Source organism: Bos mutus, chromosome 11 (genome assembly GCF_027580195.1).
Source record: "Bos mutus isolate GX-2022 chromosome 11, NWIPB_WYAK_1.1, whole genome shotgun sequence".
Taxonomy (NCBI): Eukaryota; Metazoa; Chordata; class Mammalia; order Artiodactyla; family Bovidae; genus Bos; species Bos mutus.
Genome location: NC_091627.1, coordinates 77,676,932 through 77,704,666, shown reverse-complemented (window position 1 = coordinate 77,704,666; position 27,735 = coordinate 77,676,932). Strand labels below are relative to the sequence as shown.

Below are 27,735 nucleotides of genomic sequence, written 5' to 3'. Positions count from 1 at the left end.
ATTCCTTCATCTGGGGGAACTGTCTTCTATCATATCTTTGAGTTATTTTTTGCTTTGTATTTTAGGGGTACTGAAACAGTGTCAGACTTTATTTTTCTGGGCTCCAAAATCACTGCAGATGGTGACTGCAGCCATGAAATTCAAAGATGCTTACTCCTTGGAAGGAAAGTTATGACCAACCTGGACAGCATATTAAAAAGCAGAGACATTACTTTGCCAACAAAGGTCCGTCTAGTCAAGGCTATGGTTTTTCCTGTGGTCATGTATGGATGTGAGAGTTGGACTGTGAAGAAAGCTGAGCGCTGAAGAATTGATGCTTTTGAACTGTGGTGTTGGAGAAGACTCTTCAGAGTCCCTTGGACTGCAAGGAGATCCAACCAGTCCATCCTAAAGGAGATCAGTCCTGGGTGTTCTTTGGAAGGAATGATGCTAAAGCTGAAACTCCAATACTTTGGCCACCTCACGCGAAGAGTTGACTCAATCGAAAAGACCCTGATGCTGGGAGGGATTGGGGCAGGAGGAGAAGGGGACGACAGAGGATGAGATGGCTGGATGGCATCACCGAATCGACGGACATGAGTCTGAGTGAACTCCGGGAGTTGATGATGGACAGGGAGGCCTGGCGTGCTGTGATTCATGGGGTCACAAAGAGTCGGACACGACTGAGTGACAGAACTGGAACTGGAACTTGTCTTAAGTGATCTCCTTTGTATGTTCTCTATATTTATCATTTCTTCTCTAATTGCTTTATTCTTCCCAACCCCCATTAGCTTTCATTCATTTTGATTAGCTCAAACCTTTCTTGCTGCTACAACTTGATTTTCTAATTTATCTATGTTTCTAATTTATGATCTAATAGTATGATCTGGATTCTGAATTTATTTCATTAATTTTTCAATTTCCTTCTCCACCTCATTTTCTTTAATTATCTCATCTTTGAGCTCTTATTTTATTGCATTAATATCCTTAATAACATTTTTTTCAGTGGTAAACTGTGTGGAGCTTTTTTGTTTTTGTTCCTTGGGTAGTATTTTCTTCCAGGCTGAGTTCCTTATCTTCTACATGCCTTTTTCTTCTTCTATAGTTTGTTTTTAGGCATTGTCAGACCATTTCTTTTCAACTTGCCCATACTTCATATGGTCAGGCTGCCCAAACTACCCATTTGTTTGGATAAAACAAATGTGTTATTTGAAGCCGCCTTTCTATCTTAACCAACATCAATTTTTTAAGTCTTGAAGTTGCATTTTGAGGACTGGATGTTCTTTTCTATCAAATTTTCGGTGACATGAGGCAGAAGGAAAGAATGGAGGCAGAGAGCCAAGGCAAGGGAAATGGTGTCTTTGCAATATAATCAGAAATATTCAGCTGCAATTTAATGAATGGTGGTGCTACAAATTAACAAAAATTTTGACCAGTGCTTATGTATCCCATTAGGAATCAGATGAAACTATAGTAGAACAGTCTGCTTCCTGGGTAAAACCCAGTAGGCAGCAGCCCTGGGAGACTGATAAAGAGTATAAACAGCACTAATGGGGGTTCAGGGAAGCTGGCACTCTGCTGAGGTGTCTGCATGTGTTTGAGTTTTGATGATGATGTGTGTGCTCAGTTGTGTGATATAAGGTCAGATGTGCTCAGATGATGTGTACAATTCTTTGCAACCCCATGGACTGTAGCCTGCCAGCCTCCACTATCCATGGATTTTTCCAGGCAAGAATACTGGAGTGAGTTGCCACTTCCTACTCCAGGGGTCTTCCAACCCAGGTATTGAACTTGGGTCTCCTGCACTGGCAGGCAATTCTTTACCACTGTGCCACCTGGGAAGCTATATGTGTATATATATATATATATGTATATAATAATAAAGTATATATATTGTGTGTGTATATATTTCAAATTAGAATTTTAATTTGGTGATGTCTATCAACTTCTTTTGACCTAGGAATTCTACTCCAGAAATCTGGTATACAGAAATCACTGTACAAGTATACAAAATTATATGGTACAAAGATGTTCATAACAACATTATTTATATCATGAAAATTTGATAATAGCCCTCAATAGGAAATGAGTTAAATCATGGTACATGGAATACTTATAATGATGATTAGTTGCCAACATTCATCTCATTTCTGATGATTAGGCTAATTAAATCATGGTGATCCCATTCTTTCCCAATGATTAGTTTAGGAAGATTTAAGGAGAGAAGAGAAGTTGCTGCCATTTCCCTACCAGCCCAATAAGTGAGAAGTAAAGCAAATTATAAAGCAGTGACTAGTATAACCAGTTTTATTTTTAAATTACATATATTTTTTCATAGATAAAATCTGGAACATATAAAATCTGTTAGTAACAGCTGTTCTTTTTAACTTTTGATTTCTATTATTTGAATTTTTATAATATTCTTTTGTAAAAAACAAAAAGCATAAATTCCTTTCTAGTCACTGATTTATAGCAGCACTGACATTGATTTATTTTCATTTTATAAATTTCCATAATAAAGCCATTGGAATTCGATGGTTAATGGCTAATTTCTTCATAGTTAAGTTCTATATATATATATATATGATTGAGAATAGAATACATAGTGCACTATTCTGCAAACAAACTTAGAAGTGACTGAATATTACAGATCAGTCTTCGTGACAGTGAGTTCTAAGTAAATGTCCACATTATTTGACTCCACTGAAATTCATTTAATCAAATCTTAATTGAAATAAATAAACCATTTCAAATGCCTACTATCTATGTTCCAGACACTGTATCAGTCATCTGAGATAGTTAACAATAAATACTATGGCTCAGACAGGCTGTCACCACAACAGTGCTTGTTTAGATGGAGTTGATCTTTTTAACTGTTGATCTCTATCTAAAAAAGAGGCACTAAACAACTCCTCCTAGTGGCTAAAGATATTTACAGAAATCTTACATAAACTTTCCCCTTCCCCCACTGAATAAATATTAAAACCAATGCCTCTTTGCTACTAAATTTTTGTACCCACATTAAGACTAAATTACCTAATTTTAATACATATAAAAATTGGTCATTCACCATCCTTTCACTTTTAATGTCCACAGTGGTTTTTTTCAATATAAAGTCCATTTCAACACAAAGATGGCAAAAAGAGGCCTATTGTTTTCACTATACAAATAGGGCTTATAGGCTGTCTTTACCTTGGCAAGATAATCACAGATTCAGGAACGTATTCAGAAATTAAACTTTTTCATTTCATGAAAAGTGATCAGATTCTGAAACATTCAAATAAAAGCATAAAATAAACTGATAAAAGAAAAAGCAAACTTGAATGAAAAATGTAGGATGAAGATAGTCGAATTATTATTTTCCTTTATAAGGAAGTCGACAAATGGAAAAAAAAAAAAGGCCCCACAATAATTACAACACCAAAGCAACAAATGTAAGTAAACTAGTCCATTACTCTTCCTGGAAAAGCCCATGGACGGCGGAGCCTGGTGGGCTGCAGTCCATGGGGTCCCTAAGAGTCAGACATGACTGAGCGACTTCACTTTCACTTTTCACCTTCATGCATTGGAGAAGGAAATGGCAACCCACTCCAGCGTTCTTGCCTGGAGAATCCCAGGGACGGGGGAGCCTGGTGGGCTGCCGTCTATGGGGTCACACAGGGTTGGACACGACTGAAGTGACTTAGCAGCAGCAGCAGCAGTACAAATTGAGTATATTCAGTAATAAAGTATACCAAAAAGAAGTCGCTAGAATTTTTTAGGAAACCAAATGACTTTTCTATCTTCAAGCCTCTTTAAAATAGCATTCTTTAAAAAAAAAAAAAAATTTACAATAATTTTACATGCCTTTAAGAAAAAGTCTTGTGAAAACAGTGTCATTTAATTACATATTCAATCTGAATAGTGTCCAACTGGCCCTTTACTCTTGGGATGCATCTCTTACATAGTTCTCAAATTCAGAGCTTTGGTGTCTTCAGTCTTTATTTGATTATCATCTACTCAGTGTTAAACATGCAAATAAATACACTAAAAATTAGGATATAATGATATTTCACTTAAAATAGTACAAAATATTGATTCAATACTGAACAAGATCTCAGCCCAATTCCAAGCTATTCATACTCAACACCTGAATTAGTTACATTTCAAAAATAATACAAGGGCCTACTTTAAATAAGCAAAACAAAAGGAAAAAACTCTACAAAAATCAATAATTTAAGGAGGTTATACAGAACATATGATCTCAGCCTAATTCCAAACTGAGCTATTCATACTCAACACCTGAATTAGTTATATTTCAAAAATAATACAAGGGCCTACTTTAAATAAGCAAAACAAAAGGAAAATACTCTACTATGTTTTGTATACTAAAACACAGGATGAATGATAAAAATTTAAAGTTCTAAAATCTTCAATCAGTACTTTAAGGTATTTAAAATACTTTCAGTGAATTAGAACTATAGCATAAGTACTTCAAATCAGAACTTTAATTTCTGCTGAAAATGATTACTGGTTAGGAAGAAAAGTATTATTCATATGTTCTATATAACCTCCTTAAATTATAACATTATTTTAAATTAAAGTTGTAACTCAATATAAATAATGTTAATATATTCAAATAATTTCAAAATAACACACAAGTCATTGTTTTTCTTAGGTATTTCATACTAACAGTGCAGAATCACCAGATCTTTGAATTTTTAAAATTTTTTGCATAAAAGTGAACATTTAAGGCTAACTCTAACATTAAACAAGTTACTGTATCAGATTATTTCCTACCTCATTCAAAATTGGACATGTGACATATTTATACTAAATCCTTCAAGTGTGATAAAAGTGATAGGGAAGTGATAGGAGGAAACTGAAATATCACTAATGTATGGTAGAAGCATGAAGACTTAAGCTCCCCACGACAAAGTTCAAATCAACTTTACATTAAATATACTGTAAAAACCATTCTTCCTTCCCTGTGGTTGTCTATGCTTAGCACTCCTTGGTCTGTTACCTAAACCAAGAAAAGTACTAAGACAGATGGCAGTCAGGACTGGGAGCATGAAGTATACAAATGTCTCCTGACAACTGTTAATCCAGTTGACAAACATTTCTTGAGCACTTACTATTTCATAACCTCACTCAACTCAGGGTGGGAGGGGCAATACAGGGGCAGGGAATTAAGAGGTATAAACTATCACGTACAAAATAAGCTACGAGGATATATTGTACAACACGGGGAATGCAACCAATATTTTATAATAACTGAAAATGGTGTAAAACCTTTAAAAATTGTGAGTCACTATGCTATACACTTGTAACATATAATACAACTATACTTCAAAAAAATTATCAAAAGAAAAAGGCTCAGAAAATGTCTATATAATAAGTTCATGATAAATTACTATGAGAAACTAAGAATGGTTACTCTGTTTCCCTTCAGTTTTAAAGTTTGACTTTATTTAATTTTAAAATATTAGGAATTTATACATATTTAGTTCGTTCTGCTATAATGCTTGTTTTGAAATTTTGAATTTATTCCAATTTGATTGATATATTAAAGAACAATAGGAGTGACTTTGTCTGTGAGAAACACTGAGTGAACACAAAAACTGCACCTAGTTCAACTGAGCAGCGTACGAATACATACAACATGCACACTCCTCAAACATCTAGCAGCTAATCAAGACAGTGTTATACTGGCATCAGGATATACATTAATGGAATAAGAGCTGAAAGTCCAGAAATGGATCATGTGCTTATGATCAACTGATTTTCAACAGAGGTGCCAAGATCACTCAGAGGGATAAACGGCCTTTCAACAAATGATGCTAGCACGACTGGAAGCCACGGGCAAAAGAATAAAGTGGGAGACGCCTACTTCACACCATACACAAAAACTAACACAAAATGGATCAAAGGCCCAAATTTAAGAATTAAAATTAGAAAGCTCTTAGAAGGAAACACAGGAGTAAATCTTCAACACCTTGGATTTGGCCATGTGTTCTTAAATATGACTCTAAAAGTACAAGCAACCCAAGAAAAATTAGACTTCATCAAAATTAAAACCTTTGTGTCTCAAAGAACACTATCACGGAAGTGAAAAAACAACAGACAGAAAGAGAGTAAATAATATTTGCAAAGCATACATCTGATAAAGGGCTTGTATCCAGAATACATAAAGAACTCTAACAACTTAACAATAAAAACATAAAAAACTCAATTGAAAAATGAGCAAAGGATCTAAAGAGATATTTCTTCAAGGAAAACATAACAGCCAATAGGAACAGGAAAAGACGCTTGACCTCACTAGTCAAAAGGGAAATACAAATAAAAAACACAAATAGATAATACTTCACACCCATTAATTAAAAAGTCAAATACTAACAGCTGTCGGTGAGGATGTAGGGGACTGGAGCCCTCACACACTGCTATGGGCATGTAAAATGGAAGAGCCACGTTGAAAAAGTCTGGCGGTTGTTCAAATGATTAAATGTGGAGTTACCATATGACCCAACAACTCCACTGCTTGGCATACACTCAAGTAAAATAAAAACATTTATCCATATGCGTTACTTATCTTGATCTTGAAATCATTCTGCAATGTATATCAAATCACTTTAAATATGTATAATTTTATATCATCAATTATTCCTCAGTAAAGTTTAAAAACATAAAATAAAAAACTGCTTCATATTTAAAAATATATCCACACAAAAATCTGCACACAGACTCCTTCAGCAACTTTTTCAGAATAGCAAAAAGTGAAAACTCAGATGTCTATCAGCTGACGAATGGATGAACAAAATGCAGTACATATCCATCCTTATTATTCAACCACAGAAAGGAATACAGTACTAACACACGCTACAACTGGCCTCCCAGGAGGCTCAGTGGTAAAGAATCGCCAGCCAAGCAGGAGACAGGGTTCAAACCCTGGGAAGGGAAGATACCCTGGAGAAGAAAAGGGCAACTCACTCCAGAATTCTTGTCTGGGAAATCCCCTGGACAGAGCAGCCTGGCAGACTAGAGTCCATGGGGTTGCAAAAGAGTCAGACATGACTTAACAACACGCTACAACGTGGATAAACCTCAAAAACATCATGATAAATGAAAATGCCAGTCACAAAAGATCACATATTATATGATTCCATTGTTATGAAATGTCCAAAACAGGCTAATCTACAGACAGTAAATAGATTAGTGGTTGCTTAGGGCTTGTTCAGTTGCTGAGTCTCTGCGACCCATGCTATATCCCACCAGGCTCCTCTGTCCATGGAATTTCCCAGGCAAGAATTCTGGAGTGGGTTGCCATTTCCCTCTCCAGGGTGCTTACGGCTAGGGGAGAGGAATAAGGGAATTATAGCCAAAGGAAACAGTTTCTTTTTTAGGTGATGAAAATATTCAAAACTGACATATCTGTTGCACATATCTGTGAATACATTAAAAATACTGAATTGGACACTATATAGGTGACATATATGGTGTCTGAATTATATCTCCATACTATTTAAAAAAAACCTGCCTCCCAGCTGTCTCAGTTCCCCTCACGTATCTGAGCCACACCTTCCACCATCCGCCTTAACTTTTTAACAACCCTCCTTACAAGACGCAACCCCTCCCATATCTACTTGAGACACAGGTTCAATCCCAGGACTGGGAAGATCCCTGGAGGATGATACGGCAACCCACTCCAGCATTCTTGCCTGGAGAATCCCCATGGACAGAGGAGCCTGGTGGGCTACAGTCCACAGCGTCACAAAGAGTCAGACACGACTGAACACGCGGGCACATGCTCTTCTGAATACCAAATATCTTTTATGATGTGTTACTGACCAAGTTTCTGAGTGTTGCACCTCAATCCCATTTTCTTCACAAGCTCTGTGTTTACTGCTTAGTTCTGTATAATGCAAGGATTTTTAGGTATGCATCATACAGTAGAACTGACTGTCCAATCAGATAACAATATCACTCTAAATGCACCATCGGTGCTATCATCAGAAACAGAAATCAAAGCTGGATAAATCATCAATCCAAACCAGTAAGATTTCAAATGATTTTCACTGTTTAAAATTTTCAAACTAAAATGCTAAAAGAAATCAATGCTATTTGGAATAATATGGTAATGATGTAGGAAAAGGTATTCAAACGGTGATACACTTTTGTTTTCTAGAGACTTTATGAACACTAGAAGATGGTCCTGAAGGGGTACCAACAGTATGCATTTCCAAAGGAAAAAGTCAGTAATGTATGGAGTCTCGCTACACAGCAGTATCTCTCTACTTGGGCTGTTCTCTTCCAAATCACACAAAATACCACATTCATTTCAGTTTCTATGATTTCACTCATTCCTCTATCATGCAGTGTCTCCCCTTTCCCGAGTCTCACCAAATCTCTTACTCCTGATCTAAGTCTTTCATAGATCATCCCCATTACAGCTCACTCTTCAGGACCCTACCCTGCTACTGAGTTCCTAAAACTTTACTGTTTACACAAATTTAGTCTTATGTTTTTGCTCCTCTCATCCCTGCCCCTCGAACATCCAAGCCCCTTAGGGAGAGAATCAGCTGATTCAGCCTCCAAAAACTCTGTTTGTACAAACTCTGTACAAACTCTAAACAGAGTTAAAGGCTCAAGAAGTTTTTGCTGCTGGATGATAAATAGGACAAAATCATGGGTACCAACTAACTTCTAGTTTTCTTAGTTATGACTCAACCATTTCTGATATAAGTAATTTCAATGCTTTTTAAGAAACTAAAATTTTAACTTAGTGATGCTAAAAATACATACAGCTACTAAGGGAATAAAATCCTGTAAAACCTGCACTTGGATGTCTCACCACAAAAGAGGGTGAACAAAAAACTATGGTTGTTAACACTAAACATTTTTGGCTAATGAATGCCAATTCTACATAATAAGATGTATGGAAGCAATTTTATCGGCAATTTTATCACAGTGACAAACTGTCCCCAAGGAGTGTTTCCAAGGTTTTCTTTCAGTAGCAGTTTTCTTTTTCCACAAAAGACTAAGTGAAATTCTGCCATACAGGGGAAAAAAGAAAAGCAGAGCTGCTCATGCTGAAGTGGAGGGAGAGGCCTATAGTTCTGCTTGCTTGGGTCCCCCTCGAGTGCACACAACCCTCCCCTGGTCCCAGTCCCCAGCTGCAGTGGGCCCGGAAGGCATCTCTGGGAACCATCCAGGGCTGAGAAACAGTTGCCCCGAATAGAAAAGGACCTCGTTAGTTTTTTAATACTAACTAGTCAGTTTTTTTAATACTTCAAACATCTCTAGAATATAAAATTAAAACTTACCCATTTCTACTGAAAATTCTTAGCCAGGCTTTGAAGTTTGGTCCTAACAAACATAAACAAGGTATGGTAGTAAAAGTGGACAAAATAACCGCAAGTGAAAATGTTTCCAAAGCCAACCTAGAAAAAAGGAAACCTTCATTAACTTTTTAAGAACTGTTAAACGTGCATGGACACATTTTGTGTCATTTTTATTTAAACAGATTTAATAATATAAACCTACTGTCTTACCAAAATGATGACTATAAAAAATGTTACTAATGAAATGCAAACTATAAAAAACAATCTAGCAGATATGTGGCTTTAACTATAGAATTCAGAAGTGTTAAATGCCCTTTGACACTGAAACTGTCCATTGCAAGAAAACCCACTTCTAGATCATTAACTTTTTCCTCAATAGTCTCTGGAACTTTCTATGCAACCAGTGGTTCAATTTAGCTTATACTGGAACCATATGAAGAACTAGTAAACTAGTTTCTAAGGCCTGAGAATTTGCATTTTGATAAAATGCTGATGCTGTTGGTTTTAGAACCTCACTTGGAGAACCACTGCTCCAGACATCCACTCTACTCTAAATGGATTAGACAGAAAACTACCATTTCCTGTTACCAAGGGCTTGTCCCCTCTCTAGAAAATAACTGCCTATTAACTTATTGTGTGTACATATAACCAGATATACACACACACAAATATATACACACACAGCTATGTGTGTGTATGTGTATTACATCACTCATTTCACCATGATCATTTATCACTGCTAAGCTGAACTTTCTTCAACTACTGTGTGCATAACACATATTCAAGAATCTGCCTTTCCCTAATTAAAAATTTTTCAGTTTAGAAAAGGTATTTAGTCAAATTTTACCTTTCAACTATAAACATTAGCTTATTATGTAATTAAATACAGCAAGCTGCTGCTGCTGCTGTTGCTGCTAAGTCACTTCAGTCGTGTCTGACTCTGTGCGACTCCATAGATGGCAGCCCACCAGGCTCCCCCAACCCTGGGATTCTCCAGCCAAGAACACTGGAGTGGGTTGCCATTTCCTTCTCCAATGCATGAAAGTGAAGAGTGAAAGTGAAGTCGCTCAGTCATGTCCGACTCTTAGCAACCCCATGGGCTGCAGTCTACCAGGCTCCTCCATCCATGGGATTTTCCAGGCAAGAGTACTGAAGCAGGGTGCCACTGCCTTCTCCAATACAGCAATCTACTGACTTTTAAGAAAACAAACTTTTTGAGCAGTTTAGAATCACATTTACTAGGAACTGATACGCTGTTTATTTTGCCAACAAAGGTCCATCTAGTCAAGGCTATGGTTTTTCCTGTGGTTATGTATGGATGTGAGAGTTGGACTGTGAAGAAGGCTGAGCACCAAGAATTGATGCTTTTGAACTGTGGTGTTGGAGAAGACTCTTGAGAGTCCCTTGGACTGCAAGGAGATCCAGCCAGTCCATTCTGAAGGACATTAGCCCTGGGATTTCTTTGGAAGGAATGATGCTAAAGCTGAAACTCCAGTACTTTGGCCACCTCATGCGAAGAGTTGACTCATTGGAAAAGACTCTGATGCTGGGAGGGATTGGGGGCAGGAGGAGAAGGGGACGACAGAGGATGAGATGGCTGGATGGCATCACTGACTCGATGGACGTGAGTCTGAGTGAACTCTGGGAGTTGGTGATGGACAGGGAGGCCTGGTGTGCTGCGATTCATGGGGTTGCAACGAGTCAGACACGACTGAGTGACTGAACTGACCGAACTGATATGCTGTTTATAACTAATTTACATGTATCATTATAATCAGTTTCCTTAGAGGTTCTAAGGACTTATGATTACCAGTATCATACACTTACTGGTATATGACAATTTCTCATGTACGTCCCTCCTCAGGCAACTGGGTAACAGAAGGCTAGATAATAGGAGCATTTAGTGAATTAAGTTATTTCACTGTCTTTAAAAAAAATAAATAACACTGGCAAGGAAAGGCAATGATTTCAGTATCCTTCTGTGATCCATTAACGGAACACACCATTTTATTTCTCTAATCACCAACAGAATCAGCATTTGGTTTTACCAATGACTGTTTTAAAATATAATTGGCTTAAGGTACACATTTCAGACTTACTCTATTAGTGGTGCTCCATACAGAACAAAAATTACATGAAAGAAGAAACAAGACGTAAGAAAGTAGATACAGCATTTCAAAAATCTGGTTACCTAAAAAAAGAAATGAACAATTTAAAGAATCAAGAGTGCCTGAAGGACAGCAGATACTTTGAATTTTATCTACAAATACAACTTGGTCCCACACTGAGTGGTACAGGGGACTATTCTTTGGATTTGCTCCTGAAGTCAGATCACATATGCTTTGCACAACACTTCTAAAAAGCCTAAAAGATAAGAATCGACCTCCATATTCCACACACCTAACCAACAGCAGAGTCAGAAAACATTTTTGTTCCTCTGCTGCTGCTGCTGCTAAGTCACTTCAGTCATGTCCGACTCTGTGCGACCCCATAGACGGCAGCCCACTAGGCTACTCTGTCCCTGGGATTCTCCAGGCAAGAATACTGGAGTGGGTTGCCATTTCCTTCTCCAATGCATGAAAGTGAAAAGTGAAAGTGAAGTCGCTCAGTCGTGCCCGACTCTTAGCGACCCCATGGACTGCAGCCCACCAGGCTCCTCCGTCCATGGGATTTTCCAGGCAAGAGTACTGAATTATGCTGTTACGCAGTATTTACGAAATATTTACCAATAAGAGTGCTAGGATACACAAAAAACAAATAGTCCTTATTGTGTGATAATGTTACACGTGAAATATTTATAGAAAATAACAACTATAATAAATCTTTTTCATTTTAAAACAAAATTCCTAGAAAAACTGGACAAAAAATTACAATATTAAATAATTCCCCGAATCATATTTATGTTATTATAAAAAAGGCCTGCATGTTTGAAAATCAGTGTGTGGGACCTACTTGACTTCAAGAAGATCTAACGGTAAAACACACACTGAGCTTCTTATATCAAAGGGCAGTAAACATGTTTTAAATTACCTAATAGCATACATATAGTACTGAATAATGTTCAGTGAGGACTTTTCAAATAATAGTTGTGTTACACTGTAATAAATATTCCAGAAAATAGATTCCAATATCTGAAACTTCAACTACTATTTAGTCAAGGAAGGCCATGTTTGAAACAAGAGCTACCAAGGTGGTTTATTTTATAATGTCTAAAAAACCCATTGTGTCTTTCAGAAATGCAAAAGATGCATGAAAATAAACTGAAATGTCTTATAAAGATTAAAGGTGCAATTGCTACATGTTTTTATCTTCATCATGTTTTAGGATGACATAAAACATGACTATATAGGTTCACAATGCTATGATATCCAATGAACTCATGGCAAGAATCTATCAAACATAATGGACAATCTTTCAGCAAGCAATACACTACTGATTTGGGGGTGAAAATATCAGCTTCTTTATTCACTGTAAATAGCCTAATAAATGCTTGACTAATACTTTATCCTTCAAGTAAAAGAAAAATTACCTACATCTGAAAATCATTTATCAAGAAATAAAGCCTTACCTTGTATGATAATGAACTTCTTTTAGAAGACACATTTGGTTTCACTACTAAATACAATACTAAATTGACGGCAGTTACAGAAACAGAACAGATGCATAACCATGTCAAGTGTGTCTCCAATATTGAGAAGTTCTCCAAGAAGAATGATGGAATGAAGATGCTTAGGATAATTGAAAATATGCATAAAAGATGGGTATACAGTAGTTTCTTGATGTCAGTATCTTTCATGGTGTTTTCTTGAGTGGCTATCTAATGAAAAACAAATTAAGAAAAGAGCATAGACAATAATGACTTTTTGCATTGTCCTAAATGCTTAGACATCTAAAAATAAGCCATGAACCAAAGTCAGTTTTCTATGGGCAAAAATGTCTAAGTGCTAGAGCACAGGGAGATGCATATCTGGAAATATACATGTAGACTAATATGGTACAAACTGTTCTCACAGCCTAAAAAAGGACACATTAACTAATTTCTTAAATATTTGTGTTTAGTTTCTGCAACATGCTCATATGCTAGGACTGTTTAAGCAATCCATTGTACTTTTCCTTTTTTTCTTTGCCAAAATCAGAGGTGAAAACAAAGGACATAGGTTAATAACTTGCCCTTTTGGAATTATAGGCTATGCATTCTAGGAACCCCATAATACACTTTGGCTGGACTGTTGGCATTTTTTACCATTACAGACCTTTGTCTAACGTCACAGAAGTTCACATTTTCTAGCAAATGCCAAGTAACACCAGGTACACACTGGAATACTCAAATGGCAGCCAGTGTTATTAAGAGCTTTCAAAGAACATTATGCTAAACCAAGGAATCCCAGTGCTGCAAAAATACCAAAATGGCAATGTCCGTTACAGACGCCAGATTCCAACCAAAAGCAGGGTATGAATGAAAGGAAGAAAAATACCTACTTTCTTTCTATAAAACACATATTTGATGTATGTACATATTTACAGATTACCTAACAGAGAGCTTATACATGGTATGGACTGATGTTAAGTAAGGCGTTTATTAAAGTAACAGTCCACAGGTTACACTGTGGTGAACAGTCCAGAAAAACTTACATGAACATACATATAGATATGGACAACGTGCTCATTCACGCAGTCGTGTCCGATTCTTTGCGACCCTATAGACTGTAGCCTGCCAGGCCCGTCTGTCCAAGGAATTGTTCCGGCCAGAATCGAACTCAGGTCTCCTGAGTTTCCTGCTTTGCAGGCACTGTGGAAAAGGAAATGGCAACCCACTCCAGTATTCTTGCCCAGAAAATCCCATGGATAGAGCAACATGGCGGGCTATAGTCCACAGGGTCGCAGAGTCGAACAGGACTGAGTGAGCACTCTACCTACCGCTGAGCCACCAGGGAAGCCTACATATATATATATATATATGTACACACACACACACACATATATATATGCATATGTATATATTTTATAGATACACACAGGACACCCACCAGGGCAAAAGGGCGAATCCACACCTTATCCCAACGTTCTCATTAATTCACATCTATACTTTTCAAAGGCAAATATTACTACTTTACTGATAAGGAAACAGGCTAAAACAGATTAAGAAATACTCCAAGGTCTCAAGCTCTCAAGTGATAAAGCCATTTCAAAACCTAGCCTCGCTGATATATACGCACCAAGGGGGTCGAAAAGCGAATGAATGGCAAGAAAGGAAATGTTTCTCACAGGTGCTACGCTCAGCTGAGGGCCGGGGAGGGAGATCTAGAATATATTCTCAAAAAAAAAAAAAAAAAAGAATATATTCTCTCAATAGACAACCCTTCAGATATTTTTCTGGGCCACCCTCAGAATCCCGACTGACCAAGCAGATCTGGACCTAAAACAGTGAGCGGTACCCAAACTTAGATAGCTTGCGGAATGAGTGAATGAACAAAGAGTTGGTCCAGTGCTGCCCCTCTGAGAAACCAGCCCTGTGTTAGGTCCTGGCCAGCCGAGGACGACTCTGGTCAGGTGCCCTCTCAGGTGGCCAGGAACCCGGCATCCGCAGTCAGACCTGACCCAGGCCCTCAAGCCTTGCAGAGGTAGAGAAGGCCCTTCTGAGCGACTCCTACAGGAGCCTTGGCGGGACATGAACCTGCAGCTTCATCCCAAATTGTATTGCTCTGGACTCTGCCTAAGCCCGTCTCAGCCGACCGGAGTGTGGGCAGCGAGGGACGAGCTGAGAAGCATAATCAAAGAACACAGACGTGGAGACCAACAGAAACAGAGGTACAGACACAGAAAGACGTATCTGAAAGAGGCCAGTCCATCACGGCAACCCTTGGGTAACGCCGGAAGGGCGGCGCTCGAGGGGCAGGCAGGCGCCAACTGGCCGGGGACAGAGATTTCCGGCCAGTTGGGCAGTTGGCGAAAGTGGCTTGCAGCCTCGGGAAGCTCACATGCGAGGGCGTTCGGCTGGGCTTACCTATCTCTCTCGCCCGCCGAACGGAAGCGAGGGTTACTACCGCCCACCATCAGGTGCCACTCACTGCCCTGAGCCTCGCGCAGGCGCAGCCTGTGGGGCGGAGACCCAAGGCCTCACAGCCAATCGCAGAAGTGGAGGGGCGGACCAAGAAGCCAGCCCCGCCTTCTCGCTCGCGTTTATTGCTCCCGCTGCTTTCCAGGTGCAGGATAGGCGGGGCGAAGGGCCGTGGGGCCGGAAGTGGGTTTTAGTAACCCGGAAGGGGAGTTCTTTCTTGGCTGTAGTGTTGATATCTTCCAGCTGCTGCTTGTTCTGCGGCTGAGGGTATCATCGCGAAAGGATGGTGTGCGAAAAATGTGAGTTAAGGAGACTTTTCTCTGGGAGAAAGAGGCTGGGAGACCCTAATTCGAACTCCCCGGAAACTCTGCCCTTTGTTTTTCCTTCGGCCACAGGCCTCTGATTCTAGTCTCTGTCCTTCTGTCTTGCTATTTGACCATTCCGGCCCCTCCCCAATGACCGTATAGTCCTGTATCTGTTGGATTCGGGGTGGTCTCAGTTTTGCCCCCGTTTTGTCTATGTCGGTTGCTTCCCCTTGACCCCGGCTATCATCCTGTACTGCTTCTTGACAGGCTCCCTCGCTTCACAGACCCTCAGGGTTGGAATGGATCTTAAAAATCACTTCCACAACATCTGGAGTTGCTGGATTTAGCAAATAAAAGTACCGGACGCCCAGATAAATTTGAATTTCAGGTAAACAACGAATAACTTTTAGTGTGAATATGTCCTATGCAGTATTTGAGACTTGGCCCTGTTTGCTGCTCCTTACTACTCTTAAGTGCTTTGTCCCAAAGCACGCACTTTTACGACATTCTTTACTGAAAAAGTATTCTTTGTTTATCTGAAATTTAAATCTCACTGGGTGTCCTGTGCTTTATCTAACAAGCCTAAATGAGGATCCCACCCAATGATTAAGTGCTCTTTGCATGAATGCCTAGAGTACAGAGGCACGGGCCTAGGAGAATCTTACCATCTTCAAAGAAGTCCCTATAGTTTTCACTGGCTTTTAGAGAAGTCCTTCCTCCTTATGGACTTCCCTGATGGCTCAGAATCTATAGAATCTGCCTGCAGTGCAGGTAGACCCGGGTTCCGTCCCGCGGTCCGGAAGATCACCTGGAGAAAGAATGGCAACCCACTCCGGTATTCTTCCCTGGAGAATTCGATGGACAGAGCAGCCTGGCAGGTTACAGTCCATGAGGTCGCAAAGAGTCAGACAGGACTGAGCGACTAACACTTTCCTCCTTATAGTTGCCATTCGGTGACTCTAACGCTAACCCTTGACAGTTCTAGAAAATATGATTTTTGACGTCACAAACTGGTTATAGCTTTGAAAAGAGCTGTCATATCCTCAAATACCTTTTTCGTACCGTTAGGTATGTCTGACTCTTCTGTAAAAAAGATTCAAGTCCTCATATCGTGATAATTAACATGATCCGTTTTGTTTATATCCCCATAGTATATAAAACTTTGAACACAAATGCCTGTGAGTTTGAATCAGAGTTTTTATATTAGGTGAAAGAATGACCATGGATGGTTTCTTTGTTAAATTCTCAGAGTACAGAAAATAATTTGGTGTTTTTATATTTGGTGCCTGGCATTCGGGAGGACCCTCCACAATACAGCCTCAGCTTACATTTTAAACTTCATTTTCACTAACCCTTATTTTCTGCAGTTCAGCCAAACCAAACTGTTTCGTATGCCTGACCTGAGTTTTTCATGCTTTTCCCCCGGATGTGTTGTTTATCAGGTTACCTTCATCCTCTTTTCTCCTCTTACCAGTCCTATTGCCACTAACCCTCTCTATTGCCTTCCCCACAAAGGTTTCCTGGATTTCCCTGATCAAGGTTATTTTTTCTTCCATGGGATTTCTCCTAATACTACAATTCTGAATTGTTATACTGCTTATTTTCCAGCTTATATTTTAGTTGAATAGTTCTTAACTTTTGGGGGTGGTTCTCTGAGCCCTTTGAGAATGTGATGAAAGCTATGGACTTAGTATAGTCTGCTTAAAAATGAATATACAAAAAGTTTGTGTATGGTTTTGTCTTATTCATATATCGTCTGTGGCCTACCTGTGGGACTCAGACTAAGGACTACTGTTAGGGAAATGAGTGTGCTATAAACTCCTTGAAATCTAGACCTTTATCTAATTCATTTTACTTTTCTCTGTACTTTGTACAATGGCTTATACATCAGAGATGCTTAGTAAATATTTACGGAATGAATAGATTTATTAGATTTGTTTATACACGTACAGAGGAAGCCTATTATAAGCCATCCTGTTATCCACAAATTTGACTTGAGAGTCAGTTATCCATTGCCCACAGTTAATATCTTAAGTCTCAGTTTAGTGGCCCTGACCCCAACATGAACAAGCTTGTACATATTATGACTGGTGATACCATTGTGAACTTTAGGCACAATGTAGTGTATTTATTAGATAGTAAACACTAATCCCCCTTGTTTTTACTATCTTTTTATAACAGGTGAAAAGAAACTTGGTACTGTTATTACTCCAGATACATGGAAAGATGGTGCAAGGAATACCACAGGTATTTTTCCTTTTAGAACATAGATATTGAATCAGATACTTCCTGTGAATAATGTTTTCATTTTCACATTATTTGTAAAATGAAATATTGTTATATGTACAACATACTTTATTTATTAAACATTAAAGAATACTAGATCTCCCAACAGTTTAATATATTCTTCTATTTCATTCTTTCAGTGATGTGTCAGGGTTCCTGATTTGGTAGAAAGGAAATAGCAAAATAATTAAATGAATTTTAAGCAACAAGTGCATCATCAGATCAGATCAGATCAGTTGCTCAGTCGTGTCCGACTCTTTGCAACCCCACGAATCACAGCATGCCAGGCCTCCCTGTCTATCACCAACTCCCGAGTTCACTCAGACTCATGTCCATCAAGTCAGTAATGCCATCCAGCCATCTCATCCTCTGTCATCCCCTTCTCCTCCTGTCCCCAATCCCTCCCAGCATCAGTCTTTTCCAATGAGTCAACTCTTCGCATGAGGTGGCCAAAGTACTGGAGTTTCAGCTTTAGCATCATTCCTTGCAAAGAAATCCCAGGGCTGATCTCCTTTAGAATGGACTGGTTGGATCTCCTTGCAGTCCAAGGGACTCTCGAGAGTCTTCTCCAACACCACAGTTCAAAAGCATCAATTCTTCGCCGCTCAGCCTTCTTCACAGTCCAACTCTCATTTGATTAAGCTTACATAGGGTTAGTATTGAAAGCCTCACCTGATTTTTATATTCTTGAACAAATTATTTAAATGTTTTCACCATCATAATCATTAAATACAGTGAGGATTTTTTCAGAGGGAACAAAAAGAAATATTTTCACTATTCAGTGTCACTGGCAGTAAAGTAGTGGCGTCTGGATTTTACATTAGATAGAGTAAATATAGACCCATTTCCAAAGTCCTACACTGAGTCTGAGGAATAAGATGATTGCTTTTTTCCCACTACCACACCCTGCCCCCCATCCCCAACCATGCTGTGAAGCTTGCAGGATCATAGTTCCCTGATTAGGGATCGAATCCACCCCCTTGACAGTGAAAGGACAAAGTCTTAGCCATGGACTGCCAGGGAATTCCTATAATGATTGCCTTTTATTCAAATTTTATTCTCCTAGTAAAAAATTGTTTTATTTTTAAGTAGTGTCTTTAAAACCTGGCTTTTAAATGAAGATTTTTGAAAATGTTGATATAGGCTAGTCTACCCGAATGTTAGGTCCGTGAATCAAGACAAACTGAAAGTGGTCAAACAGGAGATGGCAAGAGTGAACATCAACATTTTATGAATCAGTGAACTAAAATGGACTGGAATGGGTGAATTTAACTCAGATGACCATGATATCTACTACTGTGGGCAAGAATCCCTTACAAAAAATGGAGTAGCCATCATAGTCAACAAAAGAGTCCAAAATGCAGTACTTGGAAGCAATCTCAAAAACAACAGAATGATCTCTGTTCGTTTCCAAGGCAAACCGTTCAGTATCACAGTAATCCAGGTCTGTGCCCCAACCAGTAATGCTGAACAAGCTATAGGTTCTATGAAGACCTACAAGACCTTCTAGAACTAACACTCAAAAAAGATGTCCTTTTCATTATAGGGGACTGGAATGCAAAAGTAGGAAGTTAAGAAACACCTGGAGTAACAGGCAAATTTGGCTTTGAGGTACAAAACAAAGCAGGTCAAAGGTTAACAGTTTTGCCAAGAGAACTCACTGGTCATAGCAAACACCCTCTTCCAACAATATAAGAGAAGACTAAACATGGACATCACCAGATGGTCAATAGCGAAATCAGATTGACTATATTCTTAGCAGCGAAAGATGGAGAAACTCTATAAATAAGACCAGGAGCTGACTGTGGCTCAGATCATGAACTCCTTATTGCCAAATTCAGACTTAAATTGAAGAAAATAGGGAAAACTACTAGACCATTCAGGTATGACCTAACTCAAAACCCTTACAATTATACAGTGGAAGTGACAAATAGATTCAAGGGATTAGATCTGATAGAGTGCCTGAAGAACTATGGGCGGAGGTTCATGACATTGTACAGGAGGTAGTGATCAAGACCATCCCCAAGAAAAAGAAAGGCAAAATGGCTGTCTGAGGAGGCCTTACAAATAGCTGAGAAAAGAAGAGAAGCTAAAGCAAAGGAGAAAAGGAAAGATATACCCATTTGAATGCACAGTTCCAAAGAATAGCAAGGAGAGATAAGAAAGCCTTCCTCAGTGATCAGTGCAAAGAATAGAGGAAAACAATAGAATGGGAAAGACTAGAGATCTCTTCAAGAATATTAGAGATACCAGTGGAACATTTCAAGCAAAGATGGGCACAATAAAGGACAGAAATGGTACGGATCTAACAGAAGCAGAAGATATTAAGAAGAGGTGGCATAAATACACAAAACTATACAAAAAAGATATTCATGACCCAGATAACCACGATGGTGTGATCACTCGCCTAGAGCCAGACATCCTGGAATGCAAAGTCATGTGGGCCTTAGAAAGCATTACTATGAACAAAGCTAGTGGAGGTGATGGAATTCCAGTTGAGCTATTTCAAATCCTAAAAGATGATGCCGTGAAAGTGCTACACTCAATATGCCAGCAAATTTGGAAAACTCAGCAGTGGCCACAGGACTGGAAAAGATCAGTTTTCATTTCAATGCCAAAGAATGTTCACACTATTGCACAATTACACTCATCTCACATGCTAGCAAAGTTATGCCCCAGATCCTCCAAGCCAGACTTCAACAGTACGTGAACCATGAACTTCCAGATGTTCGAGCTGGTTTTAGAAAAGGCAGATGAACCAGAGATCAGATTACCAACATCTGTTGGATCATTGAAAAGGCAAGAGAGTTCCAGAAAAACATCTACTTCTGCTTTATTGACTACACCAAAACCTTTGACTGTGTGGATCACAACAAACTGGAAAGTTCTTCTAGACATGGGAATACCAGACCACCTGACCTGCCTCTTGAGAAATCTGTATACAGATCAAGAAGCAACAGATAGAACTGGACATGGAACAACAGACTGGTTCCAAATCAAGAAAGGAGTACGTCAAGGCTGTATATTGTCACCCTGTTTTTTAACTCATATACAGACTATATCATGAGAAACACTGGGCTGGATGAAGCACAAGGTGGAATCAAGATTGCCGGGAGAAATATCAATTACCTAAGATATGCAGATGACACCACCCTTACGGCGAAAACTGAAGAGCTAGAGAGTCTCTTGATGAAAGTGAAAGAGGAGAGTGAAAAAGTTGGTTTAAAACTCAACATTCAGAAAACTAAGATCATGGTATCTGGTCCCATCACTTCATGGGAAATAGATGGGAAAACAATGGAAACAGTGAGAGACTTTATTTTGGGGGCTCCAAAATCACTGCAGATGGTGAGGGCAGCCATAAAATTAAAAGACGCTTACTCCTTGGAAGAAAAGTTATGACCAACCTAGACAGCCTGTTAAAAAGCAGAGATGTTACTTTGCCAACAAAGGTCCGTCTAGTCAAGGCTATGGTTTTTCCAGGGGTCATGTATGGATGTGAGAGTTGGACTATAAAGAAAGCTGAGCACCGAAGAATAGTTGCTTTTGAACTGTGGTGTTGGAGAAGACTCTTGAGAGTCCCTTGGACTGCAAGGAGATCCAACCAGTCCGTCCTAAAGGAGATCAGTCCTGAATATTCATTGGAAGGACTGATGCTGAAGCTGAAACTCCATTACTTTGGCCACCTGATTGCAAAGAACAGAGTCATTTGCAAAGACCCTACTACTGGGAAAGATTGAAGGCAGGAGGAGAAGGGGACGACAGAGGATGAAGTGGTTGGATGGCATCACAAACTTGATGGACATGAGTTTGAGTAGGCTCTGGGAGTTGGTGATGGACAAGGAAGCCTAGCATGCTGCAGTCCATGGGGTCCCAAAGAGTCGGACACAACTGAGCAGCTGAACTGAACTGATTGGTTAGAAGTCAAAAAATGAACATTCTAATTGTTATATGTTGCATGGCTATGTTATTATGTGAAATGTGTAGAAATAACCCACTAAAGTGTATGTATATTTCAATACAGAAAGTGGTGGAAGAAAGCTGAACGAAAATAAGGCTTTGACCTCAAAAAAAGCAAGGTAGGTAAAAGAGCATCTGTACAGCAGTGATAAATTTCCACTCTTTTTACTATTAAGTATATTGGAATGAATTTGTTTTGCCTCATTCTGTTGTAATAAAGCATAGACTTAGGTACTTCCCAGGGTGTATAACCAAGCTATCTGTTACATCCTATTGGTTTCACCCTGTTCTTTTCACTGTATCAATATATGAAGATATTATGTATTATTTTTATAATTTGACCAGAAAATAGTACTTATTTTTAGTAGTTCTTAGCTTTTCTCTGAATCACAGGCAGCAGACAAATGTGGACAGATCATGAGCTCTAAAGTCAGACATAAATTTGAATCTAGACGTTGTACTGTCTAGTTCTAGAACCTTAAGCAAGTCAAAACAGTTCCTTAACTTTCCTGAACATTGCTTTTTTACTGAGGAATGGGGATAAAAATGTGTCCCACCATAAAAACAATTTTTGACACTATGCTCTACTATATTCAGTTTTAAAAGCCCCATAAATTCTTCCAGCTGCCATCCATTTTCTTGCTTCCTTTTATAGCAGAACTTTTCAAAAGCCATATCTAGAGTACTTTCTCAGTGTCCTTAAGTTCTATTCACTCCTTCAGCCACTGTAGTCAGGCCTCCGCCTCTACCACACTCCTAAACCTACTCTTGTCAAGATCACACATGAACTTTGAAACTGTTGGCTACTTCTCAGTTCTTACCTTTCTTAACCTTGAACAGCGTGCTGTCTCTCTCTCTCTCTTTTTTTTGCAGCTATTTATTCTCTTGGCTTTGAGATACCACATTCTCCTTTCCTCTTAACTCACTAACTGTTCCTTCTCAATCCAGTACTTGTAGACTCAATCCTAGACATTTTTTCCCCATTTATAAATTTGCTATCTCTCCTCAAGTGACTTTAGTCCAGCACCTTTAAATTCAAACTGTATGTTAATGACTTCCATGTGTATATCTCATCATGACTTTTCTGAACTCCAGACATATATCCAGTTGCCTCCTTGACTTTTCTAATTTGATGTTTGACAGTTATCCTCTTTTTCCTTCAGTCTAATCATAGTCTTCTCATCATGGCTCTGGGGTTCAATCTACTTGTACAAACCAAAATTCCTCACTGATTTCTTCATTTCATTTACTTCCCATATCCATTAGTGAGTTCTATGGCTCTACTACCAAAAAGCAACCTGAATCCACCTTCTTCTGCTCATCTCACTGCTAGTACCCTCTTCTAAACCATCATTATTTCTTACTGAATACTGTAATAACTTCTGTCTCCCTGTTTCCTCTCTGATTCCCTATACTTCATTCTCAAAATAGTCAGCGTGGTTCCTTAAAGGATATGTAACTCCTTTGCTTGGGTTTCTTTTTACATTGAATAAAATCTAGGCCCTGTGCCATGTTCTCATGGATCCTTTATGGTCTGGCCCCTCCTACCTCTGTGACTTCCCACTGAGCCAACTCTTGAATCAGATTTGCCAAGCACACTCTCATTGGAAGAGGTTTTGCTTACTGTGCCCTCTTCCTAGAACTCATCCCTAAGAGCTCACGTAGCTGGCTCCTTCTGGTTACTTGAGTCACAGCTGAAATGTCATTTTTTCAGAGACAGTCCCTAAGCAGCATCTAAACAAATGTCTTCCTTCCTTCTTCCTTCCCCTCCTGTCCACCACAGTATCCTCTTTGAATTTTCTCTACAACAGGTATTACTGTCTTAAAAGTGTGGTTGTCTCCTTACTTACTGTCTATCTCCTCTCACAAATGTCAACTGGATGAGGACAGAAGCTTTGTCAAGTTCATCTTTGGCTTTTAATGATAAAGCTGCTAATACATAAAGTGCCTTACACATAAAGGTGTTTATTAAATAATGAGTATAAAATAGCATAATAGACTTAAACTTCAGTGCATTGTCTCATTGTGTATTGTTGACTGACCTATTGATGTCTTCTAAGATCATTCAGTTATTATTGACCAAGTTGTTCCTTTTACAGAGCGTACAGTTTTAGGTCCTAGTTCCTTTATGCTCCCAAACTTACTTCGGTAACATTAATAAGTAGCTATTACTTTGGGGTATTTTAAATGTCTCACTTTGGGAAGTGTACATAAGATTTCTGAGATATTAAAATGTACATTTTAGAAAAATATATAGTTCTAAGAAAAAGTAATCTCTAGATTTGTAAGTTCAAACAAATTGAGCTTGTTATTCAAAGGAAGAATCAGGTTCACTCTTAACTTCCCTTGTGGGAAGTAAAGTGACATTCTTTTGGATTTAGAAAAATTAACCTTTGAAAATGAGCTATCGTATTGTACCCAAGAGAAGAAACCAGGTCTCAACAGTGTTAGTGTTCAGTATGTGAGTTCAGTTACAAAAAGTTACTGCCAATTTGATGGGAAGTATTTCCTCTGAAATTATTTTGCACTCCAGTTACAGTAAGGTGACATTTTCATTTAATAGAAACTTTTTATCCAAAGAAGTTTACATCAGTTAATTGAAATTATCAGCTAAACTAGGTAGTCATGAAGAGATACACATACCTTATTTTAAGTCAAACCATATAACTGTACATATATTTCATCAGTCATTTTACATTGAGACAAGACTTTTTGAATATGAGTCTGCTTTATCATTTGCCTTATATAAATCATAACCAGAATATATATTTTCAATATCTTTAAAGTAGCTCAAGAACTGATAACTTTTCAAGTGCCAAGTCCTTCCATTTAGAATTTTTTCTCAATTTTTAAGTTTTCTTACCCATGACTAATGCTGTAGCAGTTTTAATGATTCACTCTTTTCTGGTCATCCTCAAGTATTTACTTAGTTTTTAATAGAATCAGTTACTTTTTTTGTACTCTTCATTTCATGAGTTTCCATAATATTTAATTGTACCACATGAATAGATTGACAAATACAACTATTATAAACAGGTTTGGAATTAAGTACAGATGACTCTTTATAAGCATACAGCTTACATGGAAGGGGCAGAAGTGTGCAGGTATGTTAAGAGAGTAGCCAGTTAGAAGAGTGCTCTGCCTATCAATTGTAGAGTTGGAGGGACCGGAGGGCATAGTTTAATCACATTTGTTGCCAAGTGAGGTTATTTAAGAGTATTTCTATTGTATTGTATATTTTTCTTTCTTTAAAAAAAATCTCTAGGTTTGATCCGTATGGAAAGAATAAGTTCTCCACTTGCAGAATTTGTAAAAGTTCTGTACACCAGCCGGGTTCTCATTATTGCCAGGGCTGTGCCTACAAAAAGGGTGAGTTTCTCTTAATACCACTTTTATATTCATATCAAATGTACCTCTTTTGATACTGATTTGGATAACACAGTATAAGAGTAGCCCTTCATAAACCTTATTTGTCAGATAAATGCTCTTTCTTCTAAGGCAAAGAATATAGAACGTGTCATAGTTAAAAGTATATTCGTTTTCTCTTTTCTGATGCTGTTTAACTTTTTTTTTTTTTTTACCTTCAGCAGTGACTTAAATAAACCAAATCCTTGATATTAGTTAAATATTTGATTGGTATAATTAGTTGTTGTTAACACTTGATTGCTTACGTGAGTTTTCTGTTTGTTTGTTTTAGGCATCTGCGCTATGTGTGGGAAAAAGGTTTTGGATACCAAAAACTACAAGCAAACGTCTGTTTAGATGTATTGAAATTTCTGGTTTTCTGTATGATTTTACTTTTTGCTTTGAATTTTCAAGGCATAACTTAGATGTTCAAGTTACAAGATAACATGTCTTAAGTAAACCAGGGAAGCAGACTGGTATTCTTTCTTTTGCTGTCAAGAAGTTCGGCAGCAATGTAACTAGTTTTCTGCCTCAAGCTTTTCTTTACAAACATCTTATTTAACTGGAGTAAGTAACAAATCTAACAAAAATATTTTCCTGGTTCTGTATGCACTTTTTAATTTATCATTACTCATATAATTTTTATTCTTTTTCCCTCTACATTATAGATAGCGCAAAAGTAAGAAGGAAGTTATTGATATATGGCTTTGAATTTGGCATTCAGACTTGTAATCCTTCCCTCATTCCCTGTTGGTTGTGTAGTTTTAGGATCAGCAGTTCCTTAATTAATGGCAGCATCATAGGGCATTTAAATATCTGAGCCCATTATTGTTAAATAGTTCCTTAAATAAATTAGCCCAAACCCAAATTAAACAAAAGTTGTTTTTATGTTATTTTTTATTCATTTGTGAAGCCAAAGTGCCAATACCTTTGATATGAGAACAGGAACTCAGGGGACAACCCACATATGTCCAAAAAAATACACTGGATTTCAGAAAAACACATATCACCTTGAATTCAGGCCATCATGAAAGCCAGAAGAACACTGTACACCCATAATGATGTATAGTGAATGAATCACCATTCTTCGGAAAAGTGCTTTGAAGCAGACACCAAGCATTTTTTTAACCTCCTCTTCTTTTCCCTCCCCCACCAAAAATAAATAGACAAAGCAAACATTTTGACTCTTTTTTTAATATATATATAATGTAGACTGCTAAAAGACTGCTTTGAGGTTTTTTTTTAACTGTAGTGTAGCTGATTTACAATGTTGTGTTAATTTCTGCTGTGTACAACAGAATGATTCAGGTATACGTCTATATGCATTGCTTTTTAAATTCTTTGCCATTATGCTATATCACAAGATACTGAATACCTTCCCTGTGCTATGCAGTGAGACCCTGTTGCTCATCCCTTCTGTGCATCTGCTAACCCCGAACTCCCAGTCCATCTCCCCACCCCACAGCCCCCTTGGCAGTCACAAGGTTGTTCTCTGTCTGTGAGTCTCCTTCTGTTTCTTAGGTTTGTTTGTGTCATATTTTAGATTCTGCCTTTAAGTGAAATCATATGGTATCCGTCTTTCTGACCTCAGTTAGTACAGTCATTTCTAAGGCCGTCATGTTAATTGGACATTATTTCATTCTTTTAATGGCTGAGTAATAAATTCCATTGTATGTGTCAGTCTTTTGAATTGTAGTTTTGTCTGAATATATGCCCAGGAGTTGGATTGCTGGATCATATGTTAGTTCAATTTTTAGTTTTTTGAGGAACCTTCATAGTGTTTTCTATAGTGACTGTACCAACTTATATTCCTACAAACACTGTAGGCGGATTCCCTTTTCTCCATACCCTCTCCAGCGTTTGTTATTGGTAGATTTTTTTAATGATAGCCTTTCTGACTGGTGTGAGGTGGTACTTCATTGTAGTTTTGATTTTCTTTTCTCCAATAATTAGTGACGTTGAGCATCTTCTCATGTGTCTGTTGGCCATCTATGTGTCTTCTTTGGAGAAGTGTCTAGGTCTTCTGCCCATTTTTTGATTGGGTTGTTTGGGTTTTGTGTTGAATTATATGAACTGTTTGTGTCTTTGGGAAATTAAGCACTTGTCAGTCACATCATTTGTAAATATTTTCTCCCAGTCTGTAGGTTCTTTTCATTTTGTATATGATTTCCTTTGTTATACAAAAGCTTGTAAGTTTGATTAGGTCCCATTGGTTTAATTTTGCTTTTGTTTCTATTGCTTTGGTAGTCTGACCTCAGAAACGTTGGTACGATTTATTTCAGAGAATGTTTTGCCTGCCTTCTCTTTTAGGAGTTTTATGGTATCAGTATCACGTCTTATACTTAAGTGTTTAAGTCATTTTGAGCTTATTTTTGTGTATGGTGAGAGGGTGTGTTCTATGTGTTCTAACTTCATTGATTCA

At 38.2% G+C, this 27,735-nt stretch overlaps 2 protein-coding genes across 2 annotated transcripts in view; one reads left to right on the top strand and one right to left on the bottom strand.

Annotated features, from left to right (window-relative positions):
* The window catches only part of PIGF (phosphatidylinositol glycan anchor biosynthesis class F), a 31,854-nt gene extending 16,455 nt beyond the window's left edge, over positions 1-15,399 (bottom strand). Inside the window, exons 1-4 of the mRNA XM_005895612.2 lie at positions 15,304-15,399; positions 12,868-13,116; positions 11,399-11,490; positions 9,282-9,398 (exon numbers count right to left, since the gene is read on the bottom strand). Coding sequence (XP_005895674.1) covers positions 9,282-9,398; positions 11,399-11,490; positions 12,868-13,095 — 437 coding nt within the window. The 5' untranslated portion in view covers positions 13,096-13,116; positions 15,304-15,399. The remainder of the gene's footprint in view (positions 1-9,281; positions 9,399-11,398; positions 11,491-12,867; positions 13,117-15,303) is intronic.
* A 108-nt stretch (positions 15,400-15,507) lies between these two features.
* Positions 15,508-26,993, top strand: CRIPT (CXXC repeat containing interactor of PDZ3 domain). Its single transcript, XM_005895615.3, has 5 exons — positions 15,508-15,656; positions 17,844-17,909; positions 21,973-22,027; positions 25,174-25,277; positions 25,606-26,993. Exons 1-5 carry the CDS (start codon positions 15,641-15,643, stop codon positions 25,668-25,670), a joined length of 306 nt encoding a protein of 101 aa, XP_005895677.1. The 5' UTR covers positions 15,508-15,640; the 3' UTR covers positions 25,671-26,993.
* The last annotated feature ends 742 nt before the right edge of the window (positions 26,994-27,735 follow it).